Below are 14,689 nucleotides of genomic sequence, written 5' to 3' on the forward strand. Positions count from 1 at the left end.
TAGAGGCATGTCAGTACAGTGACAAGTATTTATATTTGACATGCTTTGGTCACTCTGTGCTATTTATTGGTCAAAAGTGCTGTATTGTGGATAGGTTCATCTCCTAAGCTATATATTGTATTAATATCAGTGATAAGAGAGCATCCGTTGGTGCTATTACTGATATACATCTTTAGCCCATTAAAATGCAAATTCTAAGGTGTGCAGCAGTAGAAATCTCTGCAACTTAAAGCATTGAAAAGACTGGCTAATTATGACTCCAACTATTTTTCAGATAAGTGAGCAGTAAGTCATTATGTAACTCGTAGTGTGAATCCTTTTATTTCCCTTGTCCCCTGACTATTGAGCTGCAGATAATCTCATAAGGCAGTCTCAGTTTCCAGAATGAGAGCCCAAGGGTTTATTCATTATTCTAAATTTGCAAGCAAATAGAGCTACGAAAACCAACCCACAGTTCCTATTACTTGGCGAAAGCTACATAAATATAAGCGGCCCCAAGATATGTAATTTATATCAACAAGGCCAAAGATCAAGGATTTTCTTATCATGTAACTATCAGATGCCTCTTTAGTTTGCAGAGATGATTTTTGGACAGTCCTGCTTCTGGTATCTTCTATTTCAAGGCTCAGGAAGTACTTAGAGATTTATGCCATTAAATATGACTCAAGGACAGATCTGACCTCTTTGCCAGCACAATGCTGCCTTTAGAAGACAGATATTTCAGAAATTGCCTAAAACCCTTTCATACACAAGCACCCCATGGTCTCCCAGGAAATTCCTCCCCTGAGCACTTAACTCTGGTAAGCCATTACACCACTGCAAACATGCCAGCAAAAGAATATGTTTTTATCATAATACAGTCAGAAATTTCCAGGATCATTTGTGCAATGGCATTTATATATGCTTGAGCCCGAACTTCAATTTTTATATGTGTGAATACTCAGCGGGCAAAGTGTGCTATAGATTTCACTCCATCTGAATTTACTTTCCCACTGGAGCGTCTCTTGATCTGGTTGTCTGGTATTTTTATAGTTATTCCTGTTTGAACACAGATGGCCCCATTGTGTTGCAGTCTAAAGAATGAATGCAGTGGCCATGATTAAATAAAAATACAGGAACAATTCAACCTTCTACTTCATACTTATGATCTTCCCCTTTAATATGACATTTATGATGACCATTTTTCTCATTTTCCCAGGTTTCAACTCTTTTGGCCAGGCAATTAACTGTGCATGTGTTAAGTCAGACATAAGCCCTTGGCAATATGGCAGAGTGTCTTTGTAATAAAGCAGGTCTCAGTATTTGCTCCAAACTGAAGAGAAAACTTTTCTTTGAGTTAAAGTTTAGTTAACTTTCCTCATGTCGATTTTTCTTTGACTCTATTTGAAGAGTCCACCTCCAGCTGGCTTTTGAGACACAACCAAGATCTTTGAAAGATCAGCAGCTACATTAAAGGAAGAACAGAGAGCAGTGCCAATACAGCAGGTTAAACAGGAAAGTCAATGTCAGGGGCTTTAATTACAAAAATGACACTGTATGGCTGCACTGATGTACTTTGTGATAGTTGTATGCAGCGCTGGAGAAAGGCAAAGCAGATAACCTCTGCATAGGACGCAAACAGGGAGAGATTTATAAATGGTGCTTCTTGTTCCAGCTCCCGTTGACTTTAGGGCACAGAAGGAAGCAGCCCTGAACCCCTTTTCAGTGGGGACTGAGGACCATCTCTCATCAGTGTGGGTTTGGGGTCCTCTCCCACAAAAATATTCTCTGCCACTGGGACTCAGTGAGAGCTCGAAGGCAGCAGGCAAGTGCTCCTTGGCCACAAAACATTTGAACTCCTCTCAAAAGGCAAATTCAGTTCCACGGTCTTGGAAAAGGGGCTTTTTAGCTCATTTCAGGGATGGGGGACTGGAGGGAAAAAAGAGTTTCTCTGTTAAAAAAAAAATGGTCTGGTGTTGAGGAATTTTCTAAATGTAATTGGACAAGTGCACCTCTCTCAGCAACTGCTGCCAGAGACTTCACAAGCAGAGAACTGAGCACTTTTTTTACAAGATCCCCTTCCATGCACATAGCTGCTGGCCCACCTGCAGGGCCCTGTGTCCTGGCCTTCCAGGGTACCTTATGTAATGGGGCATTTTATTTTAAGCTATCGAGTAACAGAATAGAAGCCTGGGCTGCCAATTCTTTTGCAAATTAAAAAATAAAGGTGGGCGGAAAAAACCCATCCAGACCCCAACGCCACTTGTGCATGGGTTCCACAATTTGCAGGTGCCCATCACATGGAGCCTTTTCCTGCACGAGTGTGTGGGCTGGTACCAGTTCAGGATCTGCCCCTCCACTGGTTTTGGGAGCATGTGACTTCCAGATTTGAAGTGCCTGGCTTGAATCCTGTTTTCAAAGATAAGCCTTTGGCATGGAGCTGTTCAGGGGTGTGGGTGGCATTTCTCTCCGTGTTAAGCTATAGTGGAAGGGAGACAAGATAATGCAGACAAAATTGGCTTTTTCTGCCCCTGGCCACTTCAGATCAATGAGAAGATCTATAGAAACCCTCAGCCTGGAGAAAATAAAGAAAAAACAAAGGTAAAAAAGAAAACCTTTCTCCTGAGTGATTGTTTAAATCCATCTGACAGCCTTGGAAATGGAATTTCACTTTCTCCTCCACAATTCCAGCCCAGATTCTTTACACTTATCTGCAAGCTTGTCTTCACTAGTTTTTCACATTCAGTTAATTGATTGATTGCTGCAAGATTGTTAGTTACCACAATGGCAAATCTGCCTGGGTGCTTCCCTAACATTTGTGACAGTGCTGTTGCCCTGAGCCATGTTCCCATGTTAACTCTGGAGAAGTATTTGAATAGAAAAGCCTGCAGCATCTTTTTACCTGTTTGTGTCTGTGTAATATCCACAAACAATCTCTAGATGTAGCAAATATTTGGGCTAGATTTGTGGCAGAGGAAGTAAAGGTGACCTTTCAACCTATTAGGTTAGAAGGACCTATTAAATAAGGTTCTTGTAATTGCAGTAGCTGAGGTAAACCTTAGCAGGACTCAAGTACCATGTTAAAATACTGATTCCCACAGTGGAGATTGTTTGAGTGTATGCTGAATACAGCACAGGCACCAGACTGTGGAAGAGCATCTTTAAATTAAAACTATAAGTTTGACTATGTCTCAGCAGAAAGCAATTACCCAGGCTGAAATTTGACCCAGCCATCAGAATTAATACACCATTATTCTTGAAGAAAAGGCCTTTGGATATTTAGATTTCATAAGCAGATAGGGGACTGGGCTTATATCTCAGGGGAAAAAGACAAATAAGTAAATAGGAATAGCTCTTGCAGTTGGCTTATTACAAAAAACTATTAAGATGTCATCCTTTGTATGGCTAGTGCCACATTTCCCATCACCTCTGTGGCACTTTACAGTGTGAATGCAGATGTGGTTAACACCTTTGTCCATATAGCTATGTTTACACACATAATATAAAGCATCTTGCCCATAAAACTTTTTTTTTCTCTTCTATAATTTGTTGTGCCTGCATACTGGCACATATTTTTATTCAATCTTTTACATATAAATGAGTTTTATTGAATAAATGTTGCCATTGTCTATTCTCCATACCATATTTTAGCTCTGTAACTTTAGTGAGTTTATGATTTGTCTTCGATTCTATTGCAGTAATAAGTTTGTTTATTGCCTTTTAAGTCTCTAGCACTGACACTGTGTAAAATTAAGGATGCTGTTAACTTTTTTATCGTTTCAGAACGTTTTTAAAATTTCACATTTCCATAAAATTGGACAATCAGTGTCACAAATCAAACCCAAGATACCATGGCTAGGTAGGTCTGAGCTTGTGGCAAGTTGATATATAGTTTTAGTGAGAGGATTGAAATATTGTATAAGCATTTTCATCTAGTTTTATTGTTTTTCCTTTTGTTTTACAAGTCCTTGTAAATCCAAGCTGAGAATCAGTTTGTGGCTGGCCATATCTGAAGATTTTCTGAGCAAACTCACTTATTTTCCTCTTGGAAGGCAGAGGATGTTTGTGTGTATATGAAACATTAATGCCAAGGCAGTGTGGATTTGAACAGGCTCATCAGTTCCTAGTATTGACAGAAACTAATGAAACAGCTCAGTCTCAGGGCTATTACATGCACAAATAATGTAACTATAACAAGAGAGGTCTGCAAACATTCATACTAAAATGAAAAACCACAGGTCCTAATCCTCCTTTTCCTTAAATCAACAGGAAATTCGCCTTTTGGTGTGACAGGTTGTAGAGGTATCTGCAAACCAGCACCAGGTCTGAAAAGTGATGGGGATTACTCTGTTCCCTGGCTGGTGGAGCTCAGCATGGGGCTGGAGCAAACTGGGGTGGAATGAGCTGGGCAGAGCCCTTGTGTGCTGTTGGGGTCAATCCAATATCATGCTGGGGGTAAGGTCACACAAGCATTGTGCTACTTTCAAGTATCATATGCTGAAGGCTATTAGACTTCATAGACCACTTTCAGGACCTTTGTATCATCAATATTTAATATAAAATTAATGAAAATGTGATTTATCACATTTCCTAATGTAGAAAGGTTTGGGTTTGTTTTTTTTTTTAATAGTGCTAGTGCCATAGTGACTAAAATTGCGCTTGAATGTGCAAGCAAGGAATGTATTTGTGTTCTGTCTGTACCTCAAGTTTTAATGGGGAGACTTGTAATAGTCAAAATGTTAATTTTTACAGGAAAATCCAGGACTAAGGCAAGTGAAAGACTTGCAAGCAGCCTTTTCAATAATGTAATGAGCACACATTTTTCCTTTTAAATTTTTGATCTAGTAAATGAGTGATGTGTCATCCCTTTGACTGCAGCACTGGGAATACTTCTCAGCTTATAAAAACATCCTTGTGGCTATTTGGCTCCATTTCATTTGTTCTCTTTTCAGTGCACAGAAATGCTCTCTCTGCTAAAAGTAGTTGTTGAACTCCTCTCGTGCTCTATAACCTTTCTTACAAATCTTTACATTATAGGGTCAAGAGAGATGGCATCAGATAAAAAAATGAATCACAGGCCCTCCATTTTCATGTAATTCAGTGTGTTGAGGAAATAGAGGAATTTCCATGGGAGTGAAATAGCAAGTAAATACCAAATCATGGCAGGACTCCCACTGCCTCGAATGGTGTGAGAGCCTGACCATAACTCAGGCACCACTAAATTACTGCTGCTGTTCCAGGGAAGGTTAGTGAGGTTAGTTATAGCTAGCACAGTAATAGGAAGGAATTCAAGGGCAGGGGAGATGTTCCAGAGTGAGAGGAAATAGCAGAATGAGTGAGTCCTTCTCCCTTGGCCAGGGAGTGAACAAACAACACAAGGTTTGGGACTGGATTCCTGACTGCCACTGATGGAGATGAGAAAACAAATGAACTCCAGCAACAAGATGCAGGGGAATTTCTCCTTCTGCCTCCCCAGAGCATGAGAGAACCAGGAGCTGAACTGCAGTAAGGGTGGCTTGTGTCTGCTTCCTGTGTGAACACTGATTTTGTCAAAGTAATATTGGGAATTTTATGGCTTCTGAGTTTGTTTTGTTTTTTATGTGCCTTACCTTTAAAAATAAGGGCGCTACATTAGACACCTATAGGTTGGATTGAGGCCTTTAAAATGAAACAAAGTGCATTTAAAAGCTCTGCTTAAAAAAGGAAATACAGATGCTAATTTACTCTTTTATATCGCCCTTCTTGCTGTACTATCTGCATTTCTTCCAGTAGCACTTTAAGTGTCATGGCTAACATCTGACACGTGTTTCATTCTTCCTATCATGCAATATTTCAAAACCAACAATAAAGTCTTTGCATAATGTATGGGCTGCTTTCCTAGGAGGAAAATTGCTATGCTTCAGGGGCCAGGCTCTGCCTGTGCTCAGGCATAGCCCTGCTCGCAAACCCGAGCTGCTGCTCCCTGGTGAAGTGTTTCATATCTATAAATGTGGGGATGTTTTATGAGGTCCACACTCAGCCTGTGATCTAGACTGCTCCCTAGCTGCTTCTTTTGCTCTCTTTCCTAGAGATAAAGGTGTGTCTGAAGCCCTTGCAGGTAGATCCCAGTGGGCTGAGAGGTTGCTCATCTTGGCTAGCAGTGACTACAGGGAGCTCAGGGAAATATTTACTGAGAATTCTTTCCCTGGAAATCTGCTGGGAATATAATTAGGTAGCGAGTCCAGGGTGAGTTGCATGCTGCTACAGTCAGCCTAGTTTAACTAAGTAGGTTATCTTAAGTGAGTGTAAGCCCAGTTTTGGCACTCATGCAGGAATGCAATGAAAGTGCAGTGACATGTAGGGTGTGGGGCTGCAGCAGCATCCCAAGGATTACTGCATTTGGCTGTATTGTAAGAGGAGAATGACACTGAAATTACTCATACAGAAATGACAGCTGCTGGGAGGATGCTTATTTGCAGTGTGGATGTAACCGTATTTTGGAGCTGGCAAATGATGTTAGGTCAAATACTCCAGGGGTCAGGCCTAATTAAGATGTTGGTATCAGATTCCAAATTAATTATACAGGGACAGTGAGCTCTGTATGGTTATGTGTGAGTTGTTGCATTCAGAGGTAATGCATATGGATTCCTGCAGTGGAGGGAGACATGATCCATGATGCAAGTGCTGTGCTGGAGTCAGAACAACCACCCAGCCTAAGCCGAGCAGCAAGGAGGCCAAGCAGCCTTGGTCACTCAGAGCTACAAAAGCCAATTGAACAGTGACTTATTTTTGTGTGCCAGAGGAAATGCCACAACCTGTCAGCTGCCAAAATAATTTTCTCTGGAAATTGTATCTGTGCATGGAGGGCACTCTGCAGCCACCCTGCTGATCATTCCCAGAGAACAGGTGGCCACTGCATCCCAGCAGCACCAAAAACCACCACAGATTATTGAAACATCTTCTAGGAGTCCTTCCTCCAGTTTACAGCAGATACTTATACTGTGGTAATGCTGCTCCTGCTGTACAATTCCACCAAACACTTTATGTTGAGCCACAACCAAATTTTTCTGAGAAGCAGCATTTAATAGTTATTTTTGCTTCCATGAACACCTGTGGCCAGTTACACTGAACCCATGAGTAGGTCTCAACTGGCATTGTTTAAAACAAGGTGCAGATAGTCAAGATAGAAATGATAAGTGTCTCCAAGGATGTAAAAGGCTGCTACAGAAATGATTGGTATAGTTTTTTTACTCTTGTGTCAAGAGGAAACAGGTTCATACTGAAGGAGAGCCAGATTGGACATTAGGGAACAGCTTTTCTAATGTTGAAGATAAGAAAAGGTGGGAATAATGTGAAAACAAGACATTACCCTCCCCATGCAGTACATTTTAAAAAGCTTCAAAACTAGGTTAGACAAACATCTGGACTATAACCCTGTGACAGCCATGGAAACAGTCTTTCTATTGCAACTCTTCCTCCTGACCTGTGGCTTTCCCTGCTGCACTTTAACAAGCCCCACGTTCTTATATATATTTCTCATAGCTCATCTTTGTAAATAACCAACAAGGGTTTAAAAAGGCAATTGTGTAAGGGTCTTGCCTGCAGACTGTGGTACAGAACAAGGACTTCTGAAACTGCTATTGTACAAGGGACTGTTCAAATCCCAGTGATATCTCATTTAAGCCAACAAATTTCTCCTCAGGCCAGCCAAATTTTGGAGTTTCTGAAAAACTTATTTGAACTCTCTCTGCTTCAGAGTTTCCTGGAAGAGTAGACAGCTATGTACAAATGGAGAGCAGGACACCCTGTCCTGGTTTCACAGAGGCAGCCCAAGTCACTGAGTGTGCTGTCCCTCTTGGTTTTCATCAGGGCATTAGAATGACCCAGTTTCCCCCTGCTTTGCTATTATTGTCCTTTGCTTATAGGAACTGGTGATGTATAAAGTCATCATTCTTTGAAGAATGTCAGCTGCTAAGACTTCAGGACAGGTAGTGGAAATTGCTGATAGAGAAAAGCATCCAAAAAGCATGGTTTCTGGACTGTGATGTGGGTTCCTGTGGATAGGCTGCTTGGCTCATGTCCATGACATGTTGCACTGCTTTCCAGGAGAAACAGTGAGTGAACAGGCAAAGGGTCTGGGGAGGTGGCAGCCAAAATATAGACATGGATAACAACAGAGGTTGCCATCATTACATCTTCAGATCTCATCCAATACAATGAAAAAACCCTGATACTAACACTGCGTAATAAATGCAGTATAATCAGATGCTATTACAATCTAGGTCTGCTTGAAATTCAAATGCTTTGGACTGAAGTTCACTTTATATATGCCTCTAGATAAAGTTAATGTGTTCCCTACTTCCCTTTCCCCCTTTCTCCTGTATCTTAATGAGTAACAGGCTTAATCACTCCAGTATCAAGATAGCCTTTTTACAGCCATGCAAATGTTCTTTGGTGTATAATTTGTACATGTTTCAATCATCTATTATCATTGTTCTTTCTAAATGAGAAAATGCAAATGTTGCACCAAGGGCCCCATCATCACAGCTTACCAAATGTAATTCCTGACAGCAACATGAAGTTGTTTAACATAATTTTCCTGTTAATAAACTGCCAATTACAGTAATTTAGTTCTTAGTTTCCAAAGACCAAAAGGTATATGATGATTTCCAGTGCCTTCCCAATTAATGTCGCAGGTTATTATTTTGGTATGTCTGAGAAAACAGAAAAATGGGGAGGACTCAGTTGTTTAAAGATAATACCAATGCAATTTCCTTTCAAATATTCAGAAGTTTTTCTTATCTGAGAAACAAAATGTGATTTTGTGTTTATGCAATCCCCCTTGCATGTGCATATTCATACGTAAAAACCAAATAGAAACAGCATCAGAGATATTTGTATTATATATGAATGTGAGTCAGCTTGAAAAACTATCAAATGAAACTTTGGAAAAGCTCTTAGAAACACCTGCCAGCAATGAAAAACCTTTTTCTTCTCCCAGTAACTTCTGTTGGTTGTTCAAATGCTTCCAAAACTCAGGTGATTACACAGCACTTTATTAAAGTCAGTGGGAAATACTGCAAGAGAGAAGGGGAAAGAATATTTAAAGAAATGTTTATGGTTGCTAGGAAAGATTGAGAAGTATTATGTTTAGAAGCAATTATGCTTCGAGCAGCTCTTCACATACACTCTTTTCTGTTCATATCTCAACTCTCAACTTTTCTTATTAAACAGAATTTGCATGAAAACAGAATCCTTGTTTCTTAAAGACTTTGTCTGCTATTCCCATTTATTTCCCATCTGCTCCTGACATCATCATTTTCCTGATACAACCAAACAATTTCTGAGGCAAGTCAAACTGATTTTTAATTGAGGAGTAAGCAATAGAGAGTATCTTGGGAATCAAAGGTGCTACTTTCAGTTCAAGTATCTCAGTGAGTAAATGTGGGAAACAAATTGATTTAGGGAGGAGCTGAAGGAAATAACTGAGGTGGATAGAGCTTTTCAGTTGTCTTGCTTTGGATGATGACTTTTCCTGTCCTACTTGGAAGCAGTTCAAGAACTTATCCCATGTTTTCTGATCTATACTTCTTTCAAGAACACATTCACAGACTCTGCAAACAGATTTTTCAAATTTTGTCTTGCACAGTTGCAACTCAAAAAAACCCCCAAAAATCTAAATCCTGAAACCTTAACAAACAAAAAAAGGCAAAAGAGAGATTTCACCCTTCCCACACTGTGGGATTTGCAATTGTAAGAACCTGGGCTGAGTCTCCTGTTGCCTGCAGGAGGACAGAGGCAGGCAGCAAGTGATTAGAACCAAAATGTAATATTTATTGGACATTCAGTCAAGTTTGACAAAGATATTTCCATAAATACTTGCACTAAAGTCTGTTCCAACTTCTCCAAACACCTGGAGTCGGCTGTTTCAGCATTGTTGTCACTGGTCTCTGTAATGAAAATGGTTTGACTCCTGGGAAACACAGTTAGGTCAATTCTTAAATTCCACCCTCCTGCAAGCTGTGTTCAGCCATCACCATGTAGCATCTGTCCTGCCCCTTCTCAGGTAAATGCATCACCCAGGGCCTTCATCAGCTGAACCCAAGCAGCCCCTGTGCCTAAAGAGCTGCCCCTGCCTACTTATTTTGGTAGCCAGTAGAGGAGTTTGCTGGCCCAGCTGGCTCAGTGCAAAATCAACATAGGTAAGGGGTGTCCTTCATCCAGTGGTGGCTGGATCCACAGTCCTGAGGCACAGGCACAAGCACTGTGAGCTGGGGTTGCTTAGCCTGGAGAAGGGAAAGCTCTGGGAAGACCTTAGGGACCATGGGAGAGCAAGAGAGGGACTTTAGGCAAGGGGCTGGAGTGATAGGACAAGGGATCTGCCCACTGCCAGAAGGCATGGTTAGATTAGATCTTAGGAAGAAATCCTTGACTGTGAGAACAGTGAGGCCCTGGCACAGGTTGCCCAGAGAGGCTCTGGACTCCCCATCCCTGGAAGTGTTCAAGGCCAAGTTGGATATCACACCTTGTCTAGAGGAAGGTGGCCCTGCCCATGGCAGGGGTAGAAGGAGATGAGCTTTAAGGACCCTTCCAAAACAAACTAAAATTTGATGATTAACGCCAGGACAATCTTAGACAATCCAGTGTCTACAACATCCTCTTTGAAGAGAAATTGCATTTTCTTTTCTTTGGGGAAAAAAATCCAAGTGAGCTTCTTTGGGGACTTTATTCAAACATGGAGCACAATACTAAGCTGGTTGCACATCTTTGATGTTGATGCTTGGCCAGCTCCTCTCCAGTGCAAAGCCTCAGGCAAGGGCTCCAACATGAGACATTCTTCCATTGCACTGAAAGGTAAATTGAAGCTAAGTTATTGAAGTTATTAAACTTTAAGAAGGTGCAAGTGCATGTGCTAGCTAGGTACTTTTTGATAAGTATATACTATTAATAGCACTTCAAAAATCCCAACTCAAGATCTGCAGTATAGGTATTTTTCAAGATACTTTTGATATTATGAGATTAATGGATGTGGGGCAGTTTGAAACTGGTACATTAATTTTAATCACTTATCTTAGCTTGTATTAATGAGGGAGAAGTGGGAAAATCCTACAGAAAGACATGAGAATATATATACCTTATATATCTTAAAGGCATAGGTGGTGCTTATGCATTTTATGTTCAGATATTCTTGCTAAGCACATAAAATAACTGACAATGGAATTTTTCAGATAGATGCAGCAACACACTGGGAAGGGCAGTGATATCTGTAACTGTGGTAGTGCCACTTCTCTGTTAGGATATGCAAATTCTGAAATAAACCTGGGGAGTGAAATAATTGTATTTCTTCCCACTGAAGACCTTGTTATGTGGGCACTGGGAGAGTGCTGGGGTATGATTACCTGTGCTTTTACTGTCAGGGCAGTTTTATGAGCATGTTATGGGTTTTTTTCACTCACTTGAGTGTTTGGTTGATGCTGAATGACTCAGATCAATCATATAACATATATCAAAATGTCTTTGATATAACTTTGTTTGTCTGTTTGTTTTGTTTTTTGCTTTTTGTTTATAGATTTGAGACTCAGGGCTCTGTGCTATTTCTTTGCTGGCCTTGAAGCTAGCAGCTAGCTCCTCTTTTCTAGGCTGACCTTTCTCCCTTGCTCTCACTGTAAGCTCACTGCCATAGCCTGAGGCTGGAAAAGCATAACAAGGGGCTGCCCTGGAACTGGTGTCAGGATATTAAATGGAACAAGGAAATAACTTTGTATGGGAGTGACATCCATGTGAATCTGACCAGGAGCACCACCTCACTGCCCACCCATGTTAGGTCTGTACTTTATCCGCCTGAGGACCATAACCCCGTGTTAGTCACTGCTGATGATGCACCAAGGGTAGGGCAGGCTGAGGGCTGCTGCTGACGCTGACCCTCGCCGCGGCTCTCCTCGCCCTGGCTAGCTCTTGCTCTCTAGCCGCTGGCAGCGCCGAGAGTGGGGAACGGTCTGGGAGCTCGTTGTCCCAGACCGAACCTTCAGAGCCTGTACGCCGCCAAGCTCTGCGGTCTCAGGTGCGTCGTGGGTGCCCGATGAAGGCAAGGAGGAGGCTCAGAGTCCCAGGTTCTCTCCAGAAACCAGGTTTTATTCCAGGGTCGGGAGCAGTGGATGGGGGAAGGACTGGAAAGGTCAAGGGTAGGACGGTCTGAGCGAGGAGCACCTCCGTGCGCTCCAATTTAAGGTGGGGAGGGTACAAACACAAGAACCAATCAAGGCATCTCAGGGGAGGAGTTGGGGGGAGGGTTTACAATGTTGGGGACCAATAGGAATAACACGTGGGAGGGGCGGCAGTCACAATGCCAATGGGGCCTCGAGTGAGGGATGAATGACAGGGAAGGAGCTAGAACAAAAGGTGGGGTTTACATAGATTGATGGGGTTCAGGGGCAGGAACAGGGTGATGGACAAGGAAGGTTCAGGAAAAAGGGGAGGGGTTTACAAAACTGACAAGTGGGTAAAACCATCACAACTCATGGGGGGAACAACATTAAGAACAAACCATTTAAATTAATAACCAGAACAAAATGAACAGGCGGCAACATCTCCCCCTTTCTTTTTTAGAAAGAGGAGGTTGCATCTGCAGGAGGTGCAGAGGGCTCAGGGAACCAGTCTTTAAGGGAGGGAGAGGGTGGAGGCGAGGAGGAAGGAGAAGGAGCATCCACAAAATTAACTTGGGGAGGAGGAGACACAAGGTGGAGAACAGATTGAATTAAACATCTCTTCAAAATGGCGAACGCAACTAAAATTATAAAAATGATGAAAACAATCCATAAAACAGTTTTCAGGATGGATGAGAGCCATCCAGACAGTCCCCAGTTGGAAAAGATGTTGGTGGCCCAGTCCTCATGTTCTTGTTTTATCTGGTGGACCATGCCTCTCATCTGTTCGATGGTCTGGCGAATGGAGGGACTTTTTGATGTCAAGTTCATGCAGCAAAGCCCCTCAAATTCCCTGCAGTCGTGATTGTGCAGGAGCAGCAGGTAGTCTATGGCCGCCCGATTTTGGAGGGTGGCTTGCCTGGTGATTTCCTCGTCTTCGAGGAGGTCGCTTAGCGCAGCTGACGTTAAATTTGCTTGTTTTACCACCCAACACTCGAATTGGCCTAATTCTCCGAGGGCTTGAGCAGCGGCCAACCAGGGCAGAAAAACAGACACTGCTACCCGTTTTAGCTTACTCCAATGGAAAATTTCCGAGTCGCAGTCTGGGTCTAAATCGTCCAGGCTGCGCTTCTTGATAGCCGAATTATTCTTTTGGCTCCAATTTTCGATTTGGGTCGTGTTGGGTGAAAACAAGGACAGCCGGCCCAGTGTGCACGGCCCTCCGAGAAGGCGAGAGGGGATGCCTGCCCATGCCCGATCCCCACAGATCAAAAATAAACCTTTGGGCAACTGAAGAGGGGTAGGGTTAAGGGTTGAGGGCATCTTCACATGTGCGATGTTCTGGCACCACTTGGCTGCCTGGAACTGCTTGTTGACTTGCACCACTTTGGGATAGGGGGCAGGGTTAGAAGGGTAATAACGAAAATGAACACAAAATGACGCTGGGGAGGAATCCAGAAGGTCAAATTCCTGGGGCTCAACGGTCGCCTTCTCAAGCGTGGCTTGCCAGTCTCTCCAGAGGAGGAGGGGGTTCTTCGCTGGCCTTCTGATCTTATACATCGGCGCCGAGCGGACGACACGTTGAGCCGGCCTTCCCTGGTTGGCGTCCTGGAGCAAGGTGGTAAGGGAGTCGGGAAACTCTTCTGGCTTCAAAGGGATCCCCACCAGGCATGTTGACATTGGGTTTCCCGCTGCTCCGGTGGAGAGGCACAGCTCATCACGCTGCAGGGACTTCGCCAACATGACCCATACGTTTTGCTTTGGCTGAGGCACGATCCACCCTTCCATCTGGGCCACTACCAACATTACACCGAAGATGATCCCGGTGACGCTTGGGGCTGTCATGTCTTCAGGGATGGCTCTCTCTAAAACAAAGCAAACACAAAACATAACTCAACTGAAAAGAGGAATCTTAAAAATAAAAGATTTGGGGTTTCTCTCCTCCTTCTCCTTGGGGGGTCCGGAGATGACCTATTCAGACGGGACAGCACCCTCACATTGATCTGGCGGCCTGCTTGGATGTTTTGGGACATACGGTTTCACCCACTTTTGTGGGATCCACCGCAGTCCTTGGGGCGAGGAAACGCAAGCGTATCCCCGTCCCCAGGCCACCAGATCGAAGGGACCTATAATTTGTTGAGTCTCGGGATCTCGGACCAGCACTGGAGGGCGCTGCTGCAACCTGTAGCTGTTGGCAGATGTAAAATGCCGGGCCACTGGAGGGTTATGATCACTATCTGAACAGTTTAAGAAGTTTAGGGTGTAAAGGGCCTTGCACAACCGTTCTTGTGGGGTGCAGCCCTTTACTGTCTCCTTCTGATGGATAAGGACGCGCTTGAGCGATTGATGGGCTCGCTCAACAATCGCTTGGCCTGTGGGGGAGTGTGGGATGCCTCTCTTGTGTGTCACTCCCCAATCCTGCAGGAAATCCTCCAGTTTCCTGGAGGTATAAGCTGGGCCATTGTCTGTCTTGATCTCTTTGGGGACCCCCAGCACAGAGAAAGCCTGCATGAGGTGTTTACATACCTGCTCGGCTTTCTCCCCTGTGTGGGCAGAGGCATAGATAGCACCTGAGAAGGTATCAATGG

At 43.2% G+C, this 14,689-nt stretch overlaps 1 protein-coding gene and 1 long non-coding RNA gene across 4 annotated transcripts in view; one reads left to right on the top strand and one right to left on the bottom strand.

The window, feature by feature from the left end:
- Positions 1–14,689, top strand: part of LOC111935413 (uncharacterized) — a 125,119-nt gene that overhangs the window by 74,772 nt on the left and 35,658 nt on the right. The gene's annotated exons all lie outside the window — the stretch shown is intronic.
- LOC147650373 (uncharacterized) lies at positions 12,070–13,991 on the bottom strand. Its single transcript, XM_086851774.1, has one exon. The coding sequence runs from the start codon at positions 13,989–13,991 to the stop codon at positions 12,561–12,563; it is 1,431 nt and encodes a 476-aa protein (XP_086707900.1). The 3' UTR covers positions 12,070–12,560.

The sequence above is a fragment of the Cyanistes caeruleus genome, chromosome 15 (genome assembly GCF_971803275.1).
Source record: "Cyanistes caeruleus chromosome 15, bCyaCae1.hap1.1, whole genome shotgun sequence".
In the NCBI taxonomy this organism is placed as follows: Eukaryota; Metazoa; Chordata; class Aves; order Passeriformes; family Paridae; genus Cyanistes; species Cyanistes caeruleus.